A 27765-nucleotide genomic window follows, 5' to 3' on the forward strand; every position below is an offset into this window, starting at 1 on the left:
GCGGGAACAGCCTTTGGGACGGCTGGGCTGAGAAGGAGGAGCGTCTCCTTAAGGGAGCTAGGCCTGAAATAGGGGTGTGGCCGTGGCTGGCTGACAGTGAAGGAGGAGGAGAAGCGTGGCCGAAACCCTTGGCAAAAAATGGGCGGGGCCAGAGCTGAAGGCCCGCGGGACTGGATGGAGGCGGGGCGGGGAAATGGGGCGCGGCCATGACGGGGGCGGGGTCCTAAGGAGAGGCGGCCCCCGGGGCCGCAGTCAGGAAGGTGGGTGGGTGTGGAGCCGAGATGGGCGGTGAAGAGGCCCGGCCCCACGGAGGAGGCGGGCTGAGACCTGCCGGGGACGGAAAGGGGCCGGAAGAGGGTGGCTGCCGGTCCGGCCCCGCCCCGGGGCCGCCTCCTCGCGGGTTCCGTTGGCTGTGGCGGCCGCTGAAGCTGTGGCGGCGGTGGCCGCGGGGCGGGCGTAAGATGGCGACAGCGGCGGCGGGAGCCCTGGGCCTGCTGTGGGGCTGGCTGTGGAGCGAACGCTTCTGGCTGCCTCAGAATGTGAGCTGGGCCGACCTTGAGGGGCCGGGCGACGGCTACGGCTACCCGCGGGCGCGGCACATCCTCTCGGTGTTCCCGGTGGCGGCGGGCATATTCTCCGTGCGGCTGCTCTTCGAGCGGTGAGAGTCCGCGAGCGAGGGGCGCGGAGGGCCGGGGCGCGGGCCGGTGGGGGACGCCGAGCACCGGAAGCAGAAGTGCCGGGAAAGCCCGGAAGCAGGGGGCTGGGAGAGCCTGGGCCGCCGCGCGGGATGCTCGGAGGGTGGCCGAGGTGGTCGCGGAGCCTAGGTAAAGACAGAGCTTGGGGCGTGGACGGTGAAAGAGCCAGAGTCGGGGCCGGGTGGGGGGCGCGTACGCTGGGCCCTTTCCATCTTAGATCCCGGAGGTCGTCTGGGGGGTCTTTTAGGTCTTTTCCCAGCCCCCAAGGATTCTGACGGAAAACAGGTTGTGTGTGAGCTGCGGCCGAGAGCCCGAACAGCCGAAGCGAGAAACAGGAAAGCGCCACAGGAACCAGCACTAGTCGGGGCTGTGGAAGCTGAAGGGTTAACGCAAGAGCCAGCCGTTCCTAGAGAAAGGAGCGGGTTCTTGGGAATCTACGACTTGTGAGGACACTTCTGAGAGTTGAGGGGAACAGGGTTAGGCCCCAAGCCTTGGTTTGTCAGTTCATGGACGTGTGTGTGTGTGTGTGTGTGTGTGTGTGTGTGTGTGAATATATCCCCCCCCCCCCCCCCGAGAAAAAGCCGCTGCCAAAGCCCGCAAGAGAGTAGAAATCTGGTAGGGATAAGGCGTGGTGGAGCCTGAGGCTTCCAAAGTATGGGAAGGTGTCAGATTAGTTGCAGAACAGGCCTTGGAGGCCTGAGATGGAAGGAGGAGTGGTCATTTTGAAAGGATGAGAGCCGTAGGGCTTAAAAGAGGACAACATTCTTTTCCCGACCGTGTGTTCTTGGTAAAAGTGATCTCACTTTTCTTTGAGTGAGTGGTTAGTATCTGCTAAGATACAGTGTTCACAGAGGACTTAATGTGTTGCTTTTATAATGTGGACTTAGAGCTGTGGGTGATTTTATCAAATCTACTCAGACTCCAGGAAAGGAGACTTCTTTCCGCATAGGTCTCAAGGTAATGAGGATGGCACTTTGACATCTATTGTTCATTTCGCCCTCATGTAGAGCAGAAATGCCCTTTCTAGGATGGGGATATATTGCAAATAATCTGTTACTCTCTGAAAAAGTAGTATTATGTGTTTTGGATTACTTTTCAAAACTGCGTACTATTTCTGACTAATCTTTAATAAAATATTTTATATGTAGCTAGCTTGTCATTCATCCATTTATTCATAGTGTTTGTGTGTTGTTACCAGAGTGCTCTGTCAGACATTCACGTACAAAAATAAAGTTGTTTTTAACTGAAGCAAATGAAACTGAAAGATCTAAATGCCTTTTTTGAGTCCTTGGGAACTTAGTGTTGCAGTTTTTAAAGTATAGTCATTGTATTAAGTCTTCCTGGGGTAGGCGCACAAACCACGTTTCCCTCTTAATAACCTAGATCCAGGTACTCTCCTCCTTGGCAGCTGTATTTGAGGGCTGAAAAAAGAGAAGGACAATGTAATGACTAAAAAGGAAAATACACAATTCAGGACAGAAAAAATTTAATTGTCCTAGGAAAGAATTCTCTGCTTTTCATATAAAAAATGCCAGTGTGGAAATTTCTTCATGTCAGTGGTAAGAGGAAATAGCTTGTTGCTTATAAATACCCATTTCATATAAACTTGGATATATCTTCAGAGTTCCAAAGAGTTTCCTCAGGTGACTGTGAAGACTTATATATCCCCTGGCAGAGCCACTGGAAAGGATCCTTTACCTGTGGGAATTCTATCTGAATGTTTCTATGGTGCTCCAGTGTCCATAAGGGTGTCCATAAGGGTGGATGGGGATACTGAGCTGAAAGCATTCTAGTATGATATTCCTTGGCTAATAAGGTCAGGCATCTTTTTTCATCTCATGTTTGATCTTAGGAAAGTTTAACCCTAGAAGCAGTCCTGCTATTTTGTTTCTTTTTATAAAACCTACTAACTTAGAAGTAGAATTGACTACAGGATTGTCGTTTCCTCTCTTGCTACACTGGCCTTCCATAAAGGTAGTTGAAGCCACTCTTGGAGTATAGGAAAAGACATATTAGAAATATTGGTACAGGGGCGCCTGGGTGGCTCAGTTGGTTAAGCAACTGCCTTTGGCTCAGGTCATGATCCCAGGGTCCTGGGATCGAGCCCTGCATGGGGCTCCTTGCTCTGTGGGAAGCCTGCTTCTCCCTCTCCCACTCCCCCTGCTTGTGTTCCCTCTCTCGCTGTGTCTCTCTGTCAAATAAATAAAATCTTAAAAAAAAAAAATATTGGTGCAGTTAATTGTCTTTCCTACGGTTTTCTCATTTCTCAGATCCTATCTGCTTGGTTTCTAGAAGTGATTCATGTAGTAATCATAGACTGTAAGAGCTATAACTCCAGCCTTTTTTTATAGACAGTAAACTAAGGCTTAGAAACATCCTACAGCTTTTCAGAGGTTTCATACTCACTGGGGGAGGAACTAGAACGAAGATCCAGATCGTTTTCCCAAGCCTCGTGCTCTCCCCACTGTATGATGTGGCCATCTTTTCCTGTTCCTTAAACCCTTTTTCAAGGATTAAGATTTAACCCCCTCTTCCTAGTATTCTAGGATTTGGAGAACAAACCCATGCTCATCTTATTCTTGGTTATTTAATATAATGTATTTGACTTGAAGACTCTGTTTTTTTCTCAAATTTTTGTTTCAAATTGTTCTGCATATTTTAATGAGTCTGACACTATGCCCCTTGATAAATTATGGCTATTTGTGCTCTTTTAAGAATCTCCCAAAGAGGGACACCTGGGTGGCTCAGTTGGTTAAGTGGTTTTGGCTCAGATCATGATCCCAGGACCCTGGGATCGAGTCCCACGTCGGGCTCCTTGTTCAGTGGGGAGCCTTCTTGTCCTTCTGCTGTGCTCTTTCTCTCTCTCTCTGATAAATAAATAAAAATCTTAAAAAAATAAATAAAAAAGAATCTCCCAAAGAATAGCTGCGCCTGGTTGGCTCAGTCAGAAGAGCAGGAGACTTAATCTCGGGTGGTGAGTTCAAGCCCCAAATTGAGGGTGTTGAGATTACTAAAAAATAAACTTTTTTTAAAAAAATGCTTAGGGTTTTGTTTTGTTTTTTTTTTTTAAGGTTTTATTTATTTATTTGATAGATAGTGAGAGCAGGCACACAAGCAGGGGGAGTGGGAGAGGGAGAAGCAAGCTTCCCGCGGAGCAGAGAGCCAAATGTGGGGCTCGATCCCAGGACCCTGGGATCATGACCTGAGCTGAAGGCAGACGCTTAACGACTGAGCCATCCAGGCGCCCCTAAAAAATAAACTTAAAAAAAAATATATCCCAAAGAATAAACATAGCATTTACAGTTTGGTCTTACTTTCTCATCCTCTTCATCAACCACACTGAGCATTTATTTATTTTTTTTTAAGTTCCCACATTCCCTGGAGAACTACCTCTGATAGGGATGACTTAGGAAAAGCTGCCTGACTGGACACCTGGGTGGCTCAGTCGTTAAGCGTCTGTCTTCGGCTCGGGTCGTGATCCCAGAGTCCTGGGATCGAGCCCCATATCAGGCTCTCTGCTCGGCGGGAAGCTTGCTTCTCCTTCTCCCACTCCCCCTGCTTGTGTTCCCTCTCTTGAGGTCTCTCTCTGTGAAATAAATAATTAAAATCTTAAAAAAAAAAGAAAGAAAAAAGCCGCCTGACCATAATAAGTGTTTGTATCTAGCTAACTATTTTGCTGAAGAACTGCAGGTAGGAGATTATTACCTACCAAAGAATGGAGGCTTTCCTTTGTGGGCCTCTGCTGAGTGGTGTATTGTGGTGGCCTGCACCTTGCAAAATGCCTCAGGAATAGCATGTGGTCAGTAAATATTTATTGAATGTTTGAGAAGGGTCCATCCTCATCTACACAGATGCCCAGAGGAGTGATCGGAATCTAGATCTTCAACCTGAAATAGATGTTTGGCTTGACTGAGAGAGGCAAAACTAAAATTCCTTTGTTTCTGGTTAAATTTCATCATGCTATATTTGCATGTTGTGCACCTTTCTACAGCTTTTTTTCTCTTTCTCCCCTCCCCCATACACATATTCATGCTACCCTGTACCCTAATAAAACAGGGATGAGAAAATTCCACGTGTTTTTTAAAACTTTTTCATATTAAGTTCATGATAAAATTATTTGAAATTTAATATCTAGTCACTTGAGCACTTGCTTCTTGGGATCAAGTAGGAGCTTGAGACTTAATATTGATACCATCAGAGCTATATAAGCTCATTTATTTTGAATATGGTATTGCAATAGGAGCTTTGTGTTGCCAGAAGAAAATTATTTGTGAATTATGCAGGAGATAGATTAGAGCTGTCCTTGCTGTTCATTCATTATTCCAATCCCCTCTTCTCTCTTGTTACTTCCAAAGCAACCTCACTGGAGTGTGTAAAGAGCCTTCTCAATACCATCCTCTGTCACAGGAGACTGAACAGACTCACTTGCTGGCCTGTCATGTAACTGACAACAAGAGTAGTGACTCATTTTTTGCGTGTGCACGTTTCTTAACCACTCATTTCATCTTCCTCTTGTAAGCCTTGCTATCTCTGTTACATACTGCCTTTTTTTTTTTCTTGTTTTCCCCCACTTCTGCTAAGTGAAGGTAGAACTTTTTTCCCTCTCCCTGACAGGCCTGCTGCCCTCCTCCCAGATCCATGTCAAGTCACAGCATTGTGACCCAATATTAGTGGGTCCTCTAGACAGGGTAGAGAGGCTTTGGGGAAAATGGACGTAGCTGCTGGCTAGGCTGTAAGAGAGACTGCCCATTCCGTTGCATCCCTAAAAGCATTCTGTTGGGCGTTATTGGATTGTAAATCATAGAATCAATTCAGGTTTGCAGATCCAGCAGAGCAAGATTGGAAAAGACAGTCACATGGCCCTGCCCTTATCTAAGAATCCACCTCTTAATAAGCTCCAATCGGTCAGAAGCCTTATGTGTCCGTCCTCTCTCTGGGGAAACTTCTTTCCCCAACCCTTTGTGTGGAGTGGGTGTTAATGCTTTGCAGACAACTCTGAATACTGTCATGCCTGAGGTCGGGTTCCTGACTTATACCTGAAGACAATATATTCATCACAGAAAAGAAACGTCAGATATTTTTACTTTAGCCACTGCCTGATTCAGAAAACTAAGGTCTCCTAAATGGGTTAAGAAGAAATTAATGAAGAGGAGGCAAGCAAGTGAAATCTGCACCCTTCTTAGAGAGTGGAAGGGAGATATACCTCATTTTGGCTTCCTCTCCAGAGGTATTTTTAGGCAGATAAAAGCTGCCCTTCACTGAGTTTTGGACAGTTTGTGCTTAAACTCACTCCTTCTTAATCTTGGGGGAAGTTAATTGAAATGTTACTGCAAAAGGAGTTAAATCATAGTCACTTCTAACTAAAAAAAAAAAAATTGAAATCAATTTTCCTAGAAACAAAAAGTTTTCCTAGATGTGAAGAATTCTTTCTGAATTATCTTAAAACTGTGCTATTAAGTACAGTAGCCACTAGCTTTGGGGGATTTAAAACGTGACTAGTCCAGATGTGATGTGTTAGATGTGTTCAGAGTGTAAAATACGCACCAGATTTTGAAGACAGTGAAGGAAAAAAAAAAGAATGTAATATATCTCAAATTTTAACATTGATTACATATTGACATGATAGTATTTTCGATATATCAGGTTAAACAAAGTATATTTTTTTAAAGATTTTATTTATTTATTTGAGAGAGAGAGAATGAGAGATAGAGAGCACGAGAGGGAAGAGGGTCAGAGGGAGAAGCAGACTCCCTGCCAAGCAGGGAGCCCGATGTGGGACTCGATCCCGGGACTCCAGGATCATGACCTGCGCCGAAGGCAGTTGCTTAACCAACTGAGCCACCCAGGCGCCCTAAACAAAGTATATTATCAATTAATTTTACCTGTTTCTTTTTTCCTTTTCCTGAATGTGGCTGTTAGAAAATTTAAAATTATATATGTGGCCTGTACTATATTTCTACTGAGCAGTGCTAATAAGTAATTCAAACAAATATTTATAACTGAAAAGAATTTTAATGTAAATTCACATTTGATTCATTTTTTTAGGACCAGAAGGTGGTCAGTCCTAAGTATATCAGACCATGCTTTAAACAACAGGTTTTTCTAAAAATTGTGGTAAAAATGGGGTTTTTAAAATGTAAGTAATTTCCTGAATGATATAAATGATGTTATAGGCTATTTTGAGTAATCACTGAATGATCCAGTCTAGCCAAGCATTGCTCTGTAGTTTTGCTTTTCTGCATGTCTTCTTAGTTGAGTAGTTAATGTTCTGTAAACAAACAAGTTTGTCAAGTAGTTATATGTACATGGGTGCTGCACAGCCCTGATAGGACATTAAGAATAATCACAGTATTTTATCTCTTATCAAAATTATGGAATTTCTTAAAAAGGGTATTCCTGGGGCACCTGGGTGGCTCAGTGGGTTAAGCATCTGCCTTCGGCTCAGGTCATGATCTCACGGTCCTAGGATCGAGCCCCACATTGGGCCCCCTGCTCAGCAGGGAGTCTGCTTCTCTCTCTCTCTCTCAAATAAAGTCTTTTAAAAAAGAAAAGGGGGGTATTGCTTGTATTCTTTGGCTTTCGGATAGTATCAGCAGTTGTAAGATGTCTCAATAGGCACAGAGGGTCTCAAACCCAATCAGATTGTTGTGGTTGTGTTTAATTATTCTTGGGGAAATTTCTTTTTCCTTCAGCCTATATATAGGCTTCATTAAGTTGGATTAAGTGAACTGCTTGAATGAGTTATCTACCTTAACTGCAGATTTCCAAGATACCTACTTTCATGCTAACTTTTTGTACATAAAATAAAAGTACTTCAATTAAGAGAAAGAAAAATACTGGTTCACTGGGTTATATAGATATCCCAAATGTCAATACATTTCTTTATATAGTATTAAAAAAATCATATTAGTTAATCTCATCAGAACCAGTCTTATCATGAAAGCTTGAAGCATTGGGAAGTTGTCAAGCTCAAAGGTGGATATAAGTTCTCTAAAATTATAATTTTCACTTGAAAGCTTGAATTTTATCATTGGCAATAGCTTTTTGTTGTTGTTTTTGACGAGACAGGTTTATTTTATTCATTTTCAAGAAAATGTTTCCTAAAACACAGATCCAAATAACCTTGATTTGTCTGTTGGCCATTCTTTCAGGTAAAAATGGTATTCTTTGAGAAAAGTGATATATTTCAGCGCACAACTCAGTTGAACAAGTGTTTCCATGAGACAAGTATATACTTTGGTGTGCAGCAAAAGTGCTTTCTGTGTACTTCCCATTTTATCACAGTGCTTTTTAAAAATATACTCAAAGGCTGAGATTTATTAAAATCAGTCATTTGTATTGCTTCATCAAGGACATTCTTAAGTGAACTGGCTTAAGAAAAAAAACAATGAGGACATAGCAAGGAAGAAGGCAATGATGACTACTACAGTTTGCCGCCACTGCCTTGATAGATTCTCAAGTGTTGTAAGTTTCACCTTCCCTTGCTTTGCACTGTCATTGCAAATGTCAACACAGTAACAAAGGCAAATAGTGTCTTAAAATTATTTTGAAAATAGTTTTTACTTTGTGGGCCTCTAGAGAATATCTCAGGGACCCTCTGCGGTCTGTAGACTATACTTTGAGACCTTCTGCTCTAATTGAATGAGATCAACCAGAGTGAGTGTAGAGTGAGAAAAGAAAGTGCATAGAACTCTGAGGAAACAGCATGTTTTAGCAGAGGGGAAAATAGAAACCCAGCAGGAGGTAAGAGATAGGACAACCTTATAGTATTTGATAATATCAGTAGTTAGCATTTAATAAGTACTTACTTTGTCCCAGGCACTGCTCTCAGTGCTAAACCTTGAGTTCTCATAGTAACTTTATGAAGTAGGCGGGTATTACAGTCATCCTCGTTTTACAGGTGAAAAAAAGGGAGCATAGAGAAAGTTAAGTAGCATGTCCGAGTGACTCAACTAGCAGTGTATACCAAGCAGTCTAGTTCTACTGCCAGAGGTGGGGGGGGGGGGGGAACTAGAAAGAATATGGCAGTAAGGAAGCTAAGAAAAAAGCATTTCATGAGGGAGGGCATGGTCCGTAATGTAGAATAAGGCCGAGTGGTCAGGTAAGATGGAGGACTGAAAAGCATCCATTTGATTTCACAGTAGGGAGATCACTGACAACTTTGGCAAGAGCAGTGCCAATGGAGTGTAGGGACAGAAGCCAGATGAGAGAGGGATGAAGGCTAGGAATGAGTGGGAGTTAGAAGAGAAGGCTTGAGGAGAGAACTTTTTCCAAGAACTTCACAGTTGTGAGGTGGGAGAGTGCCCAGGGTAGTAGGGGCAGGGAGAGCTGTGAAGGTGAGAAGAACTTGAGCATGTTTAAGTCTGACGAGAAGAAAGAAATAGTGAGGCTGAAGATAATAGGAAAAAAGAAGAAGAAATAGAATGAAATCTCTGACCAGGAAGAGAATGGATCTGAAGCACAGGGATCTTAGTTTATAGAGTGATTCTGATGCCAAAAGTTGAAGGGATTCCTTTCTCTTAACCAAGATGCTTAAGAATCTGAGCTATTTCCACTTCCTTCTTCTTCCTCCTTATATTTCCACCACTGTAACTCACTACTCTCTCTTGAGTCTCTATTCTACTGGAATTTCTTTGGTGAAGATTACCACAGATGTCCCAAGTTGCCAAATCCAGTGGATATTGAAGTCCTTGTCTTACTTGATCTCTGCCTCATTTGATAACGACTCTACCTCTGGCCTTCCTGTCCTCTAAATGTACCTTTTGTGCTAGTATTTCCCAGGATCCTGACCTTGGTTTTCTTCTCAATCTGTGTTCCTTTCTTGTTGAAATCACCCCCACGATTTTACCTACCACCTATATTCTCATTCTCTTGGTCTCTTTTTTCTTTCTCAGATCTGTGTCTGTGTGTCTTAAACCCCATTCCAAGTTTATTTGCCTACTAGATAGTTCCATTCAGTGTCCCATGGGCACTTCAAATTCAGCATAACACAATTCATCTATCACTCCCAAATTTGCTTTCTTATCTTATGCTCTACTTGGTTTGGACACTATAATCAACTTAGTTTCCCAAGCCAGAAGGAACGCTTGACTCTCTTTTGCCTTCTGCATCTGATCAATCACCAAGTGCTGTTAATTTTACCTCTTCCACATCTCTTGAGTCTGTCCTTTCCTTTCCACTTCTATAGCCTTAGTTCAGTGCTTTATCACTTACAGCATGGAGTTTGTAATTTACAGTGGCCTTTAACTGATGACACTCCTTTATTAATATATAAATCTATCTATCTCTTCTCCACCCCGGCCTGAAGCCTTCCAATGACTATCCATCAACTATAGGATAAAGTTCATGCTTAGCATAACATACAAGGCACCTGTGATCTGGTCTCTAACTCTCTGTATAGTTTTTTCTCCTGCCACTATTGCCAGCCCCAAACTTGTTCGTTGCATATTTCTTTAAGCACACTTTCTTTTTTTTTTTTAAGATTTTATTTATTTGTCGGAGAGAGCAAGAGAGAGTGCGCATGAACGGGGGAGGGGGGTGGCGCGGGGAACTGAGCAGGGAACCCAATGCAGGGCTCCATCCCAGGACCCTGGGATCATGACCTGAGCCAAAGGCAGACGCTTAACCAAGTGAGCCACCCAGGCGCCCCTAAGCATACTTTGTTTCTTAGCTCTGCTTTAATACATGCTATTGCAGCTGCCTTTTTTACTTTCTCCTCTTTGCACCCTACAGAAGCCACTCAGATTTTTAATGTGATTAGATTAAGAATTCAGTTGCAAAGGGAAAGGAGTTTCGGAATCTGTTTTCTGTGGGACTCTGCATTTCTTGGGGTACATATGTCTTGGTGGAGGATTTTCGAATGCTGCTTGTGTACCTAAGGATTAAATTCTCTAAACAGACTTTATCTGGCCTTAAGAATCTTTATTTAAACATCTTATTCTCTCTCTCTCTAATACATAGATAAAATCTTAAAAAGGAGGGGAGCGCCTGGGTGGCTGAGTCAGTTAAGTGTCTGCCTTGGGCTCAGGTCATGATCCCGGGGTCCTGAGGTCAAGCCCCGGGTCTTTGGGCTCCCTGCTCATCAGGGAGTCTGCTTCTCCCTCTCCCTTTGCCCCTCCCCCCAACTCGTGCTGTCTCTCTTTCTCAAATAGATAAAATCTTAAAAAAAAAATAAACAGCTATATTCTCTGTGTGTGTATATGTGTGTGTGTGTGTGTGTGTGTGTGTGTGTGTGTGTGTGTGTGTGTGTGTGTGTGTGGTGGAGAGCATTCAGGTTCAGATATTGTCACTCATTACTCTACATAATGATATAACATCCTCATCAGTCTGTATAAGACCTTTCTCTTTTTATTGTATCTTTCCCTTCATTCCCTATTTTGATTCCTTTGATGGTTATTTTACTTTTTTATATATAAATTTTGACACTTCATATTTTTCCAGAAATTTATCTGAACCACTGCTTCCCAGCCTAATCATGTTGCTGCACACATAGAAAATAATTTTTGTATTGCACAGTGAGGTATTTGAGGCCAAAGTCTACAGACTAAGGTTACCTGGCTACCACAGGCCCCATGGATCAGCCTGAGAGCTAAGAGCAGTATCTCAGGATAAATACAGCCCAAATATAGTACTTGCTATACCCAGGTGAGAAGCTTGATCTATACTTTGAAATATATTTGTGTATAGCTCATATCCATCAGTGATGTTTCAGTGAATCACGAAGATAGAATTGTTAGTATAGCTCCTGTTTTTGGTATGAAAAAGTAAAGTAGTAATTTCATCTTAATTAACCCAGGCCGCAGTCAGCTGCTGCCATGTATCTGGACGGCAGGAAAAGGGCAGAATGAAATGGTGTCTACAAAGCAGAACAGATACGTTACAATCAGGTTGGGTCACTAGACTCATGTTCCTGGAGTGTCAGGTGGATAGGAGTAGCTTACCATTCATTATAGGCCTTAAATGCCAACTAATTCAGACCTGCAGGCAAAGGGGAGTCTGGTCTTTCAAATTATTTTAAAAAACTTGGGCAACAAATTGATCCTGGAGATGACAGAAAAACACAAGATAAATTTGATTTCTCAGTGTCATCCAGCACAGCAGTTTTCAAACTATGATGTCAGGAATATTTTACACTCTTAAAATTATTAAGGATCCCAGAGAGATTTATGGATAGTATCTACCAACATGGGCTGCTTTAGAAATTAAAATGGAAATGTATTTTTTTTTAAATATTTTATTTATTTATTTCAGAGAGAGAGAGAGAATGAGAGATAGAAAGCACGAGAGGGAAGAGGGTCAGAGGGAGCAGAAGACTCCCTGCTGAGCAGGAAGCCCGATGTGGGACTCGATCCCGGGAGTCCAGGATCATGACCTGAGCTGAAGGCAGTCGCTCAACCAACTGAGCCACCCAGGCGCTCCTAAAATGGAAATTTAAAAAAATAAATTTTATTAGTTCATTTATAAATGACAATAAATTGATTGTATTGGTAATATAATTAATGTTTCATGAAAAATATTTTCCAAAACAAAAAAATATGTGAGAATAATAGCATTATTTTACATTTTTATAAGTCTCTTTATTTTTTTTTAAGATTTTATTTATTTATTTGACTGAGAGACACACAGCAAGAGAGGGAACACAAAAAGAAAGTGGGAGAGAGAGAAGCAGGCTTCCCACTGAGCAGGGAGCCCGATGTGGGGTTCGATCCCAGGACCCTGGGATCATGAACTGAGCCGAAGGCAGACGCTTAACGACTGAGCCACCCAGGCACCCCTATAAGTCTCTTTAGTACTTGGCATCTGTATTCTCATGTCAGCTCCTGCATTCAGTCTATTGCAATGTCATGTAACCCATGGAAAATTCCACTGTACGCTCATGAGAGAATGAGAGACAGAAGAATGATTCTGAAGTTATATAATTATTATGAGAGTGTTTGGACCTTGCAGACCTCCTGAAAGGGTCTCTGAAACCCTGGGAGTCTCTATGGCATGCTTTGATAAGTGCCTATCTAACAGAAAGGATGAATACCTAATTTCACTTTCTTCATTAGATGATTCATTAAATACCTAAATAAATCTATATACATAATTTTTTTTTTTTTAAAGATTTTATTTATTTATCTGAGAGAGAGAGAGAATGAGAGATAGAGAGCACGAGAGGGAAGAGGGTCAGAGGGAGAAGCAGACTCCCCGCTGAGCAGGGAGCCCGACGTGGGACTCGATCCCGGGACTCCAGGATCATGACCCGAGCCGAAGGCAGTCGCTTAACCAACTGAGCCACCCAGGTTCCCTATATACATAATTTTTTATCAGAAAAAAGACTTTTGCAATGGTAAGTCCTTATTTATGGTTTTGTGCTTCACACTGAAGCACAAAATAGGTGCTCCATAAATATTTGTCAAATAGATAAATTTTCTTAGGGTCTGTATCTGTATAACTGTAACTGACTAGATGCCAGTGACTTTGTCTTTCATTGCACTCTGTGAACTAATAAGGTCAGGATATGAGCTAATTACAGCTCTGGGATATTAAGTCCACTCCAAGGTCCAGATAATAAGAAAAATTATCTTGGCTTCACCCAGGTGAGCAGGGTACAAACCTGTCCCTGTTGTATGAAATAAGATTTCTTGCTCTTCTTGCCTTATGCCAGAGATACCATCAGGGAGAACCAAGACTGAACTGTTTCTGGTAAAAATAATAATAACTGCCTTTAAAAATAATAATAATAGCAGCTGCCTTTTAATGAATGTTTACTAAATATCAGGTACTGGGTTAGGCATGGATCATGTCATTTCATTTTTAAAGTAACCCTGTGAGGTAAATATTATCTCCATTCTGTAGGTGAGTAACTCACAAAGTCTCGGAGCTGGTAAAATCTAACTTGGGGCCTTTATTCACCTGACTGCTCCTGAATTGAGGAAGAGCCCAGGATCAAGGAGCAAGAGTAGGAATTGGAAATGCTGTTTTTGTTATTGGATGTACCTCTTCATATAATTAATGTAGATGAGAGAAGACAGTGCTTTCATCTCTTATATAGCACAAACTCAAAAGCAAAGAATGACTGACTTAATTACTTCTCTGGATCCTGATCAATCCTGGGTCCAAACTGAGTTCCAACAGAGCAAGGGTAGGATTTGCAAGACCTGTCACTTGTCAGTTACTGAGCAACTACTGAGCACAAACACAGAACCTTGGTAAATACAAAAACAGTATTCCCTGTATATTCTGTGTTCATAAGGAGTTTAAACGTGAGGTGGGGTGCTAAAATATTTGTATACAGAATAATATATCAGGAAATATAAATTAAAGTATCTACTAGTGTTGGCCTTTGAATGAAACTTCTGCACCACCTGTGTGAAAGGAGAGCATAGATTACAGATGTGGCTAACTTTGTGCTCTGAATAAATATTTCTCCATGGCTCAGGAACTTTGATGATAAGAGTAAAAGAAGTTTTCACCGAGGAAGATAATAAAGTTTCTTATTCTCAGTCCCTCCCTTAGAGATAAATTCTGGATTCAAATGCAGATCAAGAAAATAGGTCAAGAGCACTCCATCTTATGCCGCCCAGTCACAATTTCATCTTGGGACTCCTTAAGATGCTAAGAGAACTAAAACTGGTTTTGACTTATCCTGAAAGTGACTATATAGAGCTTTTCCTAGAGTTAATGCTCACAGAAATTTATAGTTGTGGAGAAGAGAGATCTTTCTTTCTCTTTCTCTCTCTCTCTCTTTCAATAGGCTCCACGCCCAGTGTGGAGCCCAGTGCTTGGCCCAGTGCGGGGCTTGAAGTCACAACTCTGAGAGCTAGAGTCGGATGTTTAACTGACTGACCCACTGAGATGCCCCTCTTTTTTTTTCCAAGATTTTTTTTCTTTTTAGAGTAAATTCTATGCCCAACATGGGGCCTGAACTCACAACCTTGAGACCAAGAGTTGCATGCTCTACCAACTGAGCCAGCCAGTTGCCCCAAGAGAGATCTTTCTTGAAGAACCAAAGAACAGTTCCTTCATTTTCAAAGATCTACAAGTTAAAAACTAATTAAAATCAATGATAACACCATGGAATCATAGATATAGAAACAAATCTTAGGAATCATCTCATTACTTCTTCTAGATGTTGAAGCCAAGACACAAGAGTTAAGTGACTTGACTAAGTTTATATGGCTTATTAGTGGTAGATTTGGGAATAAAACTGAATACTAACAGGTAATTTATTTCTCACCCTTCCTAATTTCCTTTCTTTCAGGCTACTGAAAGTTCTAAGTATTTACATAATCTTTTTTTTTAATAAGATTTATTTATTTATTTATTTATTTATTTATTTATTTATTTATTTATTTGAGAGAGACAGAACAGAGGGAGAATAGGAGGGAGAAGCAGACTCACGTGGAGCAGGGAGCCCGATGTGGGGCTCAATCCCAGGACCCTGCGATCATGACCTGAGCTGAAGGCAGCCTCTCAACAAACTGAGCCACCCAGGAGCCCCTACATAATCTTTTGATTAGGCAGGAAGGTGACCAAGACCTAGGATATTTGTATTTAGGAAGAGCACAGTCTCAGTTCTACTGGGCCCTCCAATTAAGATCTTTTTCATCTTTTGATGTAAGGAAAACTGCCATTTATTAAGCATCTTGTTTGTGCTATGGTCTTCATAATACATTGTCGCACTGAATACTTATAAAGTTTTTATAAAGTAGACCAGTGCTTCTAACATTTTAATGGGCATATGAAGATCACCAGCGGATCCTGTTAATGCAGATTTTGATTTTGCAGGTCTGGGATGGAGTTTGAGATTCTGCATTTCCACAAGGCTTGCAGAAAAAACCAATAATGCTTTTGGTTTGTGGTCCTTATATTGAGTAGCAAGGATAGTGATATTATCTTCATCTTATAGATGAAAAAACAGACTTATAGAGGTTAAGTAAATTGCCCAAGTTCCTATGGGCAGTAAGTGTTAGACTGGTAAATAAAATAGGTTTGACCTAGGTCTTTCTGACTCTAAAGCTCAAGATGTGATTAGGGAAGCCAGGAAAAAATGGAAAGAGAGCTTATGTTTTTAAGATTTTATTTATTTGAGAGAGAGAATGAGATACAGAGAGCATGAGAGGGGGGAGGGTCAGAGGGAGAAGCAGACTCCCCGCCGAGCAGGGAGCCCGATGCGGGACTCGATCCCCGGACTCCAGGATCATGACCTGAGCCGAAGGCAGTCGCTCAACCAACTGAGCCACCCAGGCGCCCTCTAATATTTCTTAAACAGGTCACTTCTCAAGGAGTCAATGGCAGAATCCAGGACTAAATAAAAAAGTCCTAGTTCCCAGCCAAGTGTTTCCCTTTTGCCTCCCATCAGTCCCCTAATCAGGATCTTTCCTTCGTGCATAGCAAACCATATTTAGAATTGGCTTTGGATTTTTCTCATTACAGGTTTATTGCCAAACCCTGTGCACTCCATGTTGGCATCCAGGACAGTGGTCCGTATCAGGCCCAGCCCAATGCCATCCTTGAAAAGGTGTTCGTATCTATTACCAAGGTAAGTGGGCAAAGAAACAGGAAGATTCATGTGAGGGGTTGCTCCGCAGGGCAGGGGAGGATAGAGAGCAAGTATCTCCAAGGGTAGGGATAGGTTGGGTAGTCCACATAACTATAAGGAGAGCTTTATCCCCTCAAGGAAATACCTTGGGTCAGGATCCCTTAAATCAAGTTTACATACATTTGAATTTTAGACCTACTAGCCACCACAACCCTGCCCTCCCTAAACACACATCATATCTTGATTTTGTTTATCCCTGCTCCAGCTTCTCTCATTATCTAGTTACATAATCAAAATAAGGAGGGTACAATAGCCTTTGCAGTTGGGTTTTTAATAGTTTTTTTCACTCAGCTTGGGCTGGAGGGAGATGACCAAACAAGGAGGTGTATAAAGGTCAAGGTCTTTGATAATGTAAAATAGGACTTCTTGCTAAAAATGAGTTTTGGGATGAAACCTAGAAAGATAAACATCCCTTAAACTGCTGTTGTTATCCCCTCCTTTGCCACTCAGCTAGTCAAAGGAATTTAATGAGAGGATAGAAGAAAAAGGGATATTCTGACTCTGTTCATACATCTACAGTATCCTGATGAGAAGAGGCTGGAGGGCCTGTCAAAGCAACTGGACTGGGATGTCCGAAAGATCCAATGCTGGTTTCGTCATCGGAGGAATCAGGACAAGCCTCCAACGCTCACTAAGTTCTGTGAAAGCATGTAGGTGTGCGTAGGGAGGTGGGGAGTGAGGAGGAAGGTGGGGTGTGACCAGACTGAGGTTTTCTTTTGTTAGGACAGTAGTCAATGGATGTAGAGGACTAACTCAAATTATTATAGGCAGGAAAGAAGAGAACTGGAAGACTGGTCACCCTTAGTGTCTTGAATGTGCTTGCCACTAAGCTACATGTTGTAGTTTCATGTTGTTCCCTTTTCCCAAACAGACTGGAGTACCTTCCTATAACTGCACTCATATATAGGTAGATAGGCACACCCCTGTCCACCTTGGTAGAGATAGTACCGGCTTGCTCTACATTGACATTCTGGTGGGAAACACCCCTTTTCTGGACATGCTATACTTCATTTCACTGGGTTTTTACTAATTATCCTCTGGACACAGAACACAATTCATCATTGTCGTGCAAAAAGAAAAAATTAGGCACTATCATTAGGGAGTATATGGAAGAAAAGTTGATTAAAGCCAGTATACACTTGTGGAAATCTTTTAAAAAGAGCTGGAAGTTGTCTCTTATCATTCTGGCTTTTTAGGTAACAGTATTTGTCCCTATTCTGGGAACTTCTCCTCCATTTTTTTTTTAAGATTTTATTTATTACTATTATTATTTTTTTTTTTTTTAAAGTAAACTCTATGCCCAATGTGGTGCTCAAACTTACAATTCTGAGATCCAGAGTCACATGCCCTACCGACTGAGCCAGCCAGGTGCCCCTCTGGGAACTTACCGTATTTCTCACCCATAATTGTCTTACCTCCAAGTCTGCTGTCTTAACTTCCTCAGCCTCAAAGACTTTCTTTTGAGTGAATATTCATCTAACCTCTATTCTTTGCCCACCCAGGTGGAGATTCACTTTCTATTTATGTATATTCTGCTACGGAATTAAATTTCTGTGGTCGGTAAGTCTAAACTCTCTCTGGTCCTCTGTTGAATTCTAATCATGCCTGCATCTCTAGAGATGAAAGTTAAATGCCATTAGTTCTTTATTTTCCCCCTCCCCTTTTATTTTTTCTATAATGCCTACAGCCCAGGTTTATATGCTAAATAGATTGTCTTCTGTCTGGCATCTGAATTCAGTAACTTCATAACTTTACTGTTTCTCCCCTCATTTGGGGGAGATAATAGTAATAATTGTAATAGCGTAGTATAATGGTAATGATTAAATCAGCATAGTCTGTGATGGTTTATAAAGCATTTGACAAAAATTCTGTAACCCTTTAACCCTTTAAAAGTGGATAAAACAGGTATTATTCCTGCTTTTCAGTTAATTATCAAAGTCGAAGAATTTCAGGCTTTTTGATTCCTGATTCCATGGTGGTTGGTTTTTTTGGTGGTTTTTTGTTTGTTTGTTTGTTTCACTGTACCACACTATTTTCCTCTAAATGTTATAATTGAAGCATCAAAATACATGAAGTAAAAAGAGGCAGAACTGAAGGAATGGAATAGACAAATACCATGGTTGGTGATTTTAATACTCTTCTTTCAGTAATTGACTAAAATCACTAGACAAAAAATTACTAAGGATGTAGATTTGTACAACACAGTTAACTAATTTGACCTAATTGACATTTAGAGAACCCTATGCCAGCAACTGAAGAATACATATAATCTTCAAGTATACATGGAAAATGAATTGACAGACCATATGCTAGGCCATAAAATAAGTCTCAGTAAATTTTAAAATTTTGAACTCTTACAAGATATGTTCTCTGACCATAATGGAATTAAGTTAAAAATCAATAATAATAAGATATCTAGAAAATATTTGCAAGTTAAACTCTTCTAAATGACCCATGGATCAAACAAGAAATCACAGGGGTAATGAGAAAATATTTAATTGAATGATGCTGAAAACCCAACATACCAAAACTTGTGGGATGCAGCTAAAGCATGCTTAAAGGGGAAGTTATAGCTTTAAATGTTTATATTAGAAAAGAAGAAAGCTTTAAAATCAATGATAATAGGTTTTTAAGATCTGGAGCAAGAAGAGCAAAGTAACCCCAAAATAAGTTGAAGGAAAGAAATAACCAAAAAAAAGTAAAAAGTTAATGAAATATCGTAGACTTGTACCCCTGTAACAAATAATACATTATATGTTAGTTAATTGAATTTAAATTTTAAAAAAATAAATTAATTAAAAAAAGAATGAAATAGGCATTAGACAAACAATGGAGAAAATTGATAAAGCCAAAAGCTGGTTCTTTGTAAGGTTTAATTAAAACTGTTAAACCCCTAGAACCCTCCTACACTGTTGGTGGGAATGCAAGCTGGTGCAACCACTCTGGAAAACAGTATGGAGGTTCCTCAGACAGTTGAAAATAGAGCTACCCTACGATCCAGCAATTGCACTACTGGGTATTTACCACAAAGATACAAATGTAGGGATCCGAAGGGGTACGTGCACCCCAATGTTTATAGCAGCAATGTCCACAATAGCCAAACTGTGGAAAGAGCCAAGATGTCCATCGACAGTTGAATAGATAAAGAAGATGTGGTATATATACACAATGGAATATTATGCAGCCATCAAAAGGAATGAGATCTTGCCATTTGCAACGACATGGATGGAACTGGAGGGTGTTATGCTGAGTGAAATAAGTCAATCAGAGAAAGACATGTATCATATGACCTCGCTGATATGAGGAATTCTTAATCTCAGGAAATAAACTGAGGGTTGCTGGAGTGGTGGGAGGGTGGGAGGGATGGGGTGGCTGGGTGATAGACATTGGGGAGGGTATGTGCTATGGTGAGCGCTGTGGATTGTGCAAGACTGTTGAATCACAGATCTGTACCTCTGAAACAAATAATGCAATATATGTTAGGAAAAAAAAAAGAAGAAGAAGATAGCAGGAGGGGAAGAATGAAGGGGAGTAAATTGGAGGGGGAGATGAACCATGAGAGACTATGGACTCTGAAAAACAAACTGAGGGTTCTTGAGGGGAGGGGGGTGGGGGGATGGGTTAGTCTGGTGATGGGTATTAAAGAGGGCACGTTCTGCGTGGAGCACTGGGTGTTATGCACAAACAATGAATCATGGAACACTACATCAAAAACTAATGAGGTAATGTATGGTGATTAACATAACAATAAAAAATAAAAAATAAAAAACCTGTTAAACCCCTAGGGAAAAAAAAGAGAAAACAAATGATCGATGTCAGGGAGAAAAAGGGGCTCTTACTATAGATCCTGTTGCTGTTGAAAGGATAATGACAATATTATGAACAATTTAATAGTAGTAGATTCAACAACTTAGATGAAATAAACAAATTCCTTAAAGGACTTAATTGAAACTCCATTAGAGATAATTATTTTTGACTTTTGAATCTTTGGCATGGAGATCTCTGTTGTCGAATGGAATCACTGTCTTCCCACGTCCCTATTTCCTATATCCTAGATGGTTGATGTTTCCAAAAACTATCCTAGAGCTCTCCCTGCTCTTATTTACCTCAAAGTATGGTTTTTCTATTTGTAGTAACACTTTCTTGCTCTAGAAGAAAAACCTAGGCATTTATTGACCCTTTAAGGACCCATACATTCTGTCAAGAAGGATTCCCTTTTCTTCCCCATCTCTCTTGTGCTCCTAGCATAGAGAAAGGGATTTATAGGTGAGCCCGGGTTGAATCCTAAAGGCTGACCTGCATTATCTGTTTTCTTTTAGTCACCGTGGTTCTGGGACATCCGACAGTGCTGGCATAGCTATCCATATCAGGTACGGTCTGAGCCCTTTCAAGACAGGGGCCTTAGGTATGTGTGGAAGGTACGGTAGGCAGGGCAGTCTCAGGGCAGATGGCATGTTTTCTTGGTATTCTTGAGGGGTCAGGCTGAGTCTCTTTGAGTCATATATTCAGGGTATCTATTTCTGGGGCCCCTGTAACAGTGAAATCTAGCCATCTTTTTTGTTCCAGATTCCCTATTATATTCACCCTAATTGGGCTGGAAAGAAAAGCAGCTTCCTGGTACTTAATGAGACGCTTTCTGGCTCAGGTGTCCTTTTTGAATCAAGGGTAACTTGGAGTCCCCTTAGAAGCATCTTGGTTCTAATCTATACTAGAAAAATGTCAGGGGGCTGCTAACAGGGTAGAAGAAGAGAAGACGTGAGTGTCTTAAATCCCCTGAAAAGCACTGATTTGTCCGGAATTCTAGACACACTGATTTGATTGTGCTATCGTATGTGATAACCTTATCTGATCTCTAAAGGTACCAGCTGAGAATGTGTATGTGGCGGGGCAGAGGGAAGAGGCCTAATTCTCCACACCAGTCCACAGTCTGTTAGCTATTACAGATCTCGGAAGATGACGGGGAGAAAGGGTGTCTAATAATTTGGGGTATTGGTCCTCTGAGACAGAGAAAGTTGCATAGATGGAATGAATTTTTGACTAGCTGGTATTCTAACTACTTTCCTCTCTTCCAGCCTCTCACAAGTGGGCTTTATTACTATTATATCATGGAATTGGCCTTCTATTGGTCTCTTATGTTTTCTCAGTTTACAGACATTAAGCGAAAGGTAAGGACACTGGCTCCCCTCAACTCTGATTGATTGCACCCTCCTCCTTTCTAGCAGCCACCATTACTGCTATTGTGGGTTCTCTGCCCTGCCTGGGACCACCGAAGAAGGAGAAAGTAGGTTGGATGAGACTGTTAGCTCTTGGTAATGTTCTCAGAAATGAGACTTGACTAATGATGAAGTAAGTATATTTGAGGCATTCAGGGCAGCCCAGGATAAGAATGGTTAACCAGCTAAAAAGCATACCCTTTTCCTTAGTTTTCTCTAAGGCTCTTAAATATATACATATATAAAGCTCTGGAAATTAGTCAGAACTTAGGGATAGCAAGGCCTCATCTAGGAAAAGGCCTGCTTTCAAAAAAGCAAGATCTGGCTTTTGTTTTGCATTGGGAGATCCTTGCTCTCACTCTGTTCTCCATTCTTGGTAACTCCACCTACTCAAAGAATGTCAACTGTAAAGGGTTTTAGATGACTTATTTTACTGTTTTCTTGATATTGTTTAGGAAACAAAGATTCAGAGAAGTGAGAGTTGACTTGCCTACATAGTGACAAAATTGGAAATGACTTAAGTTTTTTATAAGCAGACAGAAAGGGCAGAATCTTCACTTTTTGTTTGTATGCACCTGTAACAATGTGGTTCCCGCAGCTCTAACTTTAATCTGTCACTAACTCATGATTATCTTTGGTGAGGAAAATCAGGGTTGGCATTTATGGGAATCGATTGACACTAATCTGGGTTATTAGTTGTTGTATAATCTAGAAGCTCAATCCTCAGTTCAGATGCCTTTCACTCTCCGATGGTCAGGAGACACAGGTCCCCTTATTAAAAATTTATTTTTAAACACAACACATATAAAAAGGTTTGTAATATATATGTGGGTTTTTGTGTTTTTTTTAAGATTTTATTTATTTATTTGACAGAGAGAGACAGAGCGAGAGAGGGAACACAAGCAGGGGGAGTGGGAAAGGGAGAAGCAGGCTTCCCGCCAAGCAGGGAGCCCGATGTGGGGCTCGATCCCAGGACCCTGGGATCATGACCTGAGCCGAAGGCAGACGCTGAACGACTGAGCCACCCAGGCGCCTCTATATGTGGGTTTTAAAACATACTAGAACGTATACTTGTGAACCCATCCCCAGCTCAAGAACTACAACCTACCGTTGTATCTATGTGGAGAGCACAGACTTCTCATCCTTGTTTCTCTGACCCAAATTCACCTGCCTTCTCCCATCCTCTGTCCATCAGTGGGCTGAGAAGTATTTATAAGACATGTCTGATAACAGGTATTTAAAGATTTCTCTGAGTTTAACCTTGGCATTTGAACCCAAGAGGAAAATAGAGCTTTAAATCTGAAAGCAGAAGGTGCTTACAGTTAAGATAGATTATTTAGCATTTCTCTGAAACTTTTTAGAAGAGTTTAGCTTCACCCCTCCACAGACCTCTCCTCTTAGGTCCCTTTGGTTGAAATTTCCTTTATCAAAACAGTCTTAGAATCTTAAAGATACTGCTTTTGGTGTGATTACCACCTGGGAAATTATTTCCAAGTGTCAGGTCAGCATACATGGTCTACATATTCTGCAGCGTCCAAACAAAATTGTTATTTTCTGTGCTTTGAGCTATATTAACATAGATTATGGGTCAGTTACTGGTGTAGAGTTTTGGGTCAAATGCTAGGGTGCTCCATAAGGGAGAGTTTAAACAAAATAGAACCTCTACGGCCTTGCCTTTACCTGCCTCTTCTATTTCTGTTCCATCCTAGGACTTCCTGATCATGTTTGTGCATCACTTGGCCACCATTGGGCTCATCACCTTCTCCTACATCAACAACATGGTTCGGGTGGGAACTCTGGTCATGTGTTTACATGATGCCTCAGACTTCTTGCTGGAGGTGAGACCCCCTGCTGCCATCCTCTCTTCCCTCATTATTCCTCTTTCTCTACTTTTCTTCCTATCTGAGAATTGGCTTTCTCCCCAACTCAATTCTTTTTCTTCCCCCACCCCCCAATTCAGTTCTCTCTTCCTTTCTCTAGGCAGCCAAACTGGCCAATTATGCCAAATACCAGCGTCTCTGTGACACCCTTTTTGTGATCTTCAGTGCAGTTTTTGTGGTCACTCGTCTAGGAATCTACCCATTCTGGTAAGTGTCAGGGCCATGGAGCAGTGGTCAGTATGTAGCTAATGATACCTTTTGCCAATTCAGGGAACAGGCCACCAAAAAACCCTATTGCCCTGCCTTATCCTGGGCCTAACCTGACCCGTTATGGACTCTCACGGGACCTTACTTGCCTCACACAGTATTTCTAGGAAGATGTGATCCAGACTGAGAACATCCAACTCACTTGCCTGTGGCTTTCCAGACTCCCCTCTGAGGAACAAGCCCTCCTTTGATGCCTAAGTAATTCCTTTGCCTTCTTTTGCGCTGACTGCAAAATTCTCAGGCTCTTCATATTTTCCTGCTCTTATGCCCTCCCCCACCATGACCAACACACACACCACTCTCACTCGTACACTCACTGCTTTCTGTACAAAGCCAATGACTGTAGGTCGGAGATTGTCCTTAGTCTGAGGGAGTCAACTACCAACTCCCCTGTTTGTGCCTAACAATCTGAGTAATGACTAGGATCATGATTAAAATTGCTGCCCCGGTTTTGTGAAACTTTTCATATTTTAAACGATTAATGATAGGACTTAATCCATCAGTTCCTGAGATTTACATATCTTTCCCTGCCTTTTAAGATAGAAAACTTCATAGGCCCCCTTTCTTTATCTTTTCTCACTGTGGATGAATATACCTGGCATTTCAACTGTTAGAATGTATAGAGAGAAAACATACTGGGTTCTGCTTCCTAGGGAACTGGGCTTTATTCCTATCTACCTGGCTTTGACTCTAGAATCTCACCACTGGCCTCCTTTTCTAGGATTCTGAACACGACCTTCTTTGAGAGTTGGGAGATGATCGGGCCTTATCCCTCCTGGTGGCTCTTCAACGGTCTTCTCCTGATTCTGCAGGTTCTCCATGTCATCTGGTCCTACCTAATTGTGCGAATTGCTTTCAAAGCTTTGATCCGAGGAAAGGTGAGGAGGAAAGATGGCTTCTTTCTTTGGGGCTGGGCAGCAAGATAGGTATTACTCAGTAGACCTTCTCTATCTAGCTTAGTGAGCCGCAGCTACTCAAGCACACCCAGCAGAAAGCTTAGGACTTCAGAGTTTTCACCTTTTCTCTAAGTGTTGAGCCTGTTAAGACATGACTTAGAGGGGTGCCTTGCTGGCTTAGTCAATAGAGCATGTGACTCTTGATCTCTGGGTTGTGAGTTGGGGCCCCACGTTGGGTGTAGAGATTACTAAAAAAAAAAAAAAGAAAGAAGGAAAGACATAGATGCAGGAGGAAGGATCTGCCTTCCTCCTGTCCCTTAGGAATGATTATGTTAAATAATGAACAGTATTACATTTCGAGATGCCCTCACCCATTTCTTACCCCTTACCTACATACTTCAGTGCATTTCGTATTTTTGTTTTTTAGCACAGAAAAACTCTAAACTATGAACTGTATAAAAGCGGCCGTGTTTGATTGCCTAAGAATGGCATGGTAGTTCACAAGGCACCTCAAGATGATCACACTGCGATGTTCAAGATGTGGGGCTACGTACTGGCCTCACCCTGCTGTTGTATGAGGCGGGGGTCCTAAATGAGATAGGTATTTAGGGTTTCAAATACCCACCTTACGCTGAGATCCCAAAAATACAAAGAAAGGGGTCATTTAATGATCAAACTCATAGCTGAAGTGTGCAAATTCTGAAGCAGTCAGGTGGGGATTGGCCCGTGGGCTAGGGATTCAGCCTGCAGCAATACAGAGCGCTGGGGGGTGGGGCTCTCTGCCAGAGGAGACACTGAGTCTAGGACAGAGGGATGGAATGCAGCCCGGGCATATATGATCTGTTGTGTCCCTGTTCCTTATGGCTGCAGCTAGTTTTAGAACTTGCTCAGCGTGCCTGTGCATCCTGCTGTAGCTTCTGGGCTACTGGACATCTCTCTTCTCCCCTGCTTTTCTTTCCTGACCAGGTTACCTATCCAGGAAGGATTAGACCCAGACTCTGTACCCTTCACTCTTTTCTCACCTCCTTCCTTTTTTCTGTGCCTGGTGGGAGTTGGACAGTTTCATCTCTTGCATGTAAGTGTATCTGTGCTTCTAGCGCTCAGTAAAGCACGTCCGTCTGAATGTGTCTCTCTTCCTTCCTGCTTTCCTTCCTGTTCCCCGTGTTGTCTCCGAGCATGCCTCTCTCCTGACCCTGTGGGGCCATTGTTGACTAGAGCTCAAGTTGCCAGATTCTTGTTCGTAATTGGAGACAAGAGTTGAGTCTACTCTTTATTTTTTCCCCTTTTTGAGCCTCCCTTTACCTCAAATCTAGATAGACTCTGCCCTCTGGTAGAAACTTCCTAAAGGTCAGGTAATCACTTGCTTGGGTTCAGAGGTCAGCAGCTGCAGTCTTAGAGCTAACCAAAGCAAGTGCCCCACGCCTTGGCAACAGGCTTTGTAGCTCTGTTCCTTTCTCACCCCCCTCTCTCCTTTACTTTTTCTTTTTTTAACAAAACACATTGAGGGGCACCTGGCTGGCTAAGGCCGTAGAGCAGGCAACTCTTAGTCTCAGAGTTGTGAATTCAAGCCCCACACTGGGTGCAGAGCTTACTTAACAAAACAAAAATTAAAAAACCCCACATCGATTATCCTTCAGTTCTGGAAGGTCAGAAGTCTGGCAGATCTCACTGGGTTTCTCTTCTTTACTTTTTATGGTCCATGGTAGAGAACTGGAAATACTCTGGTGTCATAGGACCGAGTCCAGGAAGAGGAGAACGACAGAAAAAGGCCTAGTTCTGGATCAGCTCTGGGGATAAACAAAAGTCAGGATGACCAACATGAGTAACTCCAGTGGCCGCCACCACCGGAACATAGAAGCAATGACGACAGCCACCTGTGTTGTTTGTACTGGTCTTTTCTAGTGTTTGAGGTAGGAGAGGAGAGAGAGCGCCTGGAGTTTCCCTCAGGCTTACACCCGGACTCAGTGAATGACTTCAGCTCTCTCAGGCTAGTCCTGAGAGACACACCCTTACCAGCACAGCTTCTTGTTCCACAGGGAACAGAGATGATGAGAGAGACACCGAGAAAGAGGCAAAGGATAATCCCAGCCATAGACATGGCCCAGATAGTATTTGAGTCAGGTGCCGCCAGAAAGTAGGCCACAGCGGGAGCAGTGCCCAGACCCGGGCTCTGTGGGCTGAAGTCTGTCTTACAATAGCAGACAAGTTCTTTCCTCACCTTTCCCACCTTTGGCCCCATCCCACCCAGGTGTCTAAGGATGACCGCAGTGATGTGGAAAGCAGCTCAGAGGAAGAAGATGGGACCACCAACCCCAAGAGCGCCTGTGGCAGCAGCTCCAGCAATGGTGCCAATCGGGTGAACGGTCACCCAGGAAGCAGCTACTGGGCTGAGGAGTGAGGTGGTTGGTGTGGGGACCACGGCACACATGGACTCATAGGGCCACCGGCAGCCTCCTCCTCTTGGGCCTCCCCACATCTACACGCTTGTGACTAGGGGGTCTGCAGGGCACTGAGGAGAATCAAAGAAGCAAATATTTTCACTTTTTAAAAAAAAAATCTGCCATTTTGTATTTAATAGCCTCCAGGTTCTTTCAGTAATGTTATTTGCTTCTGTGTGTGTGTGTGTGTGCACGCACCAGTGCATGCGTGTGTGTGTCTGTGTGTGTGCACGCACCCGTGCGTGTGTGTGTGTGCGCGTGCGCGTGTATGCACGCGTGCATATGCGTTTGTGCATGTGCATGAGTTTCATTTCCTGAGTTGGGGCACAATTCTAGACTGGGGCCCCTAGGCCTTGTGCCCCTTCTGAACCCACCTCAACCCCAGATTTGGCTGCATCTTGAATAATGCTGGCTCTGGACTGTCCCCTCCCTCGTGGTCCATGGCTCCCGAAGCTCAGGCCATCTGAACAGAACAGTAAAGTTCAGCTCCAGGTTTCTGCACTGTTCCTCCTTGGAGTTGGAATATTTCACATGAAGTTGTACAGAAACAGACAACCATGGTTGGGATGACCCAAGATTCCTGTGGCCCCTAGATAAGATTCCCTTCCTCCCACGTGGTGATTACAGGGACAGCTGCTGATACCCTGCTCTTTACTAAATGGTACACAGGGAGTTGGGGGGCGTGGCAGAGGGTGCGCTGAAGGCCAGAGGAGGACAACAGCCACTGGGTGAACCGTTGACGGTTTATACTATTGTTTACTCTTCTGTGATTAAAAGTGCTTCCACCCCC

The 27765-nt window shown here is 42.4% G+C and overlaps 1 protein-coding gene across 2 annotated transcripts; it reads left to right on the forward strand.

Annotated features, from left to right (window-relative positions):
• The first annotated feature begins 255 nt into the window (after window positions 1-255).
• CERS5 (ceramide synthase 5) lies at window positions 256-27765 on the forward strand. 2 transcript variants are annotated; one of them, XM_027594502.2, is made up of 11 exons: window positions 256-658; window positions 16116-16221; window positions 16801-16931; window positions 17784-17841; window positions 20601-20651; window positions 21354-21446; window positions 23204-23332; window positions 23475-23581; window positions 24363-24519; window positions 25504-25612; window positions 26786-27765. In XM_027594502.2, exons 1-11 carry the CDS (start codon window positions 282-284, stop codon window positions 26791-26793), a joined length of 1326 nt encoding a protein of 441 aa, XP_027450303.1. In that variant the 5' UTR covers window positions 256-281; the 3' UTR covers window positions 26794-27765. The 2 variants fall into 2 exon arrangements, with proteins under 2 accessions (XP_027450303.1, XP_027450302.1); XM_027594501.2 differs by lacking the exon at window positions 25504-25612 and having other exon boundaries at window positions 258-658.

The sequence above is a fragment of the Zalophus californianus genome, chromosome 9, assembly GCF_009762305.2.
Source record: "Zalophus californianus isolate mZalCal1 chromosome 9, mZalCal1.pri.v2, whole genome shotgun sequence".
NCBI lineage: Eukaryota > Metazoa > Chordata > Mammalia > Carnivora > Otariidae > Zalophus > Zalophus californianus.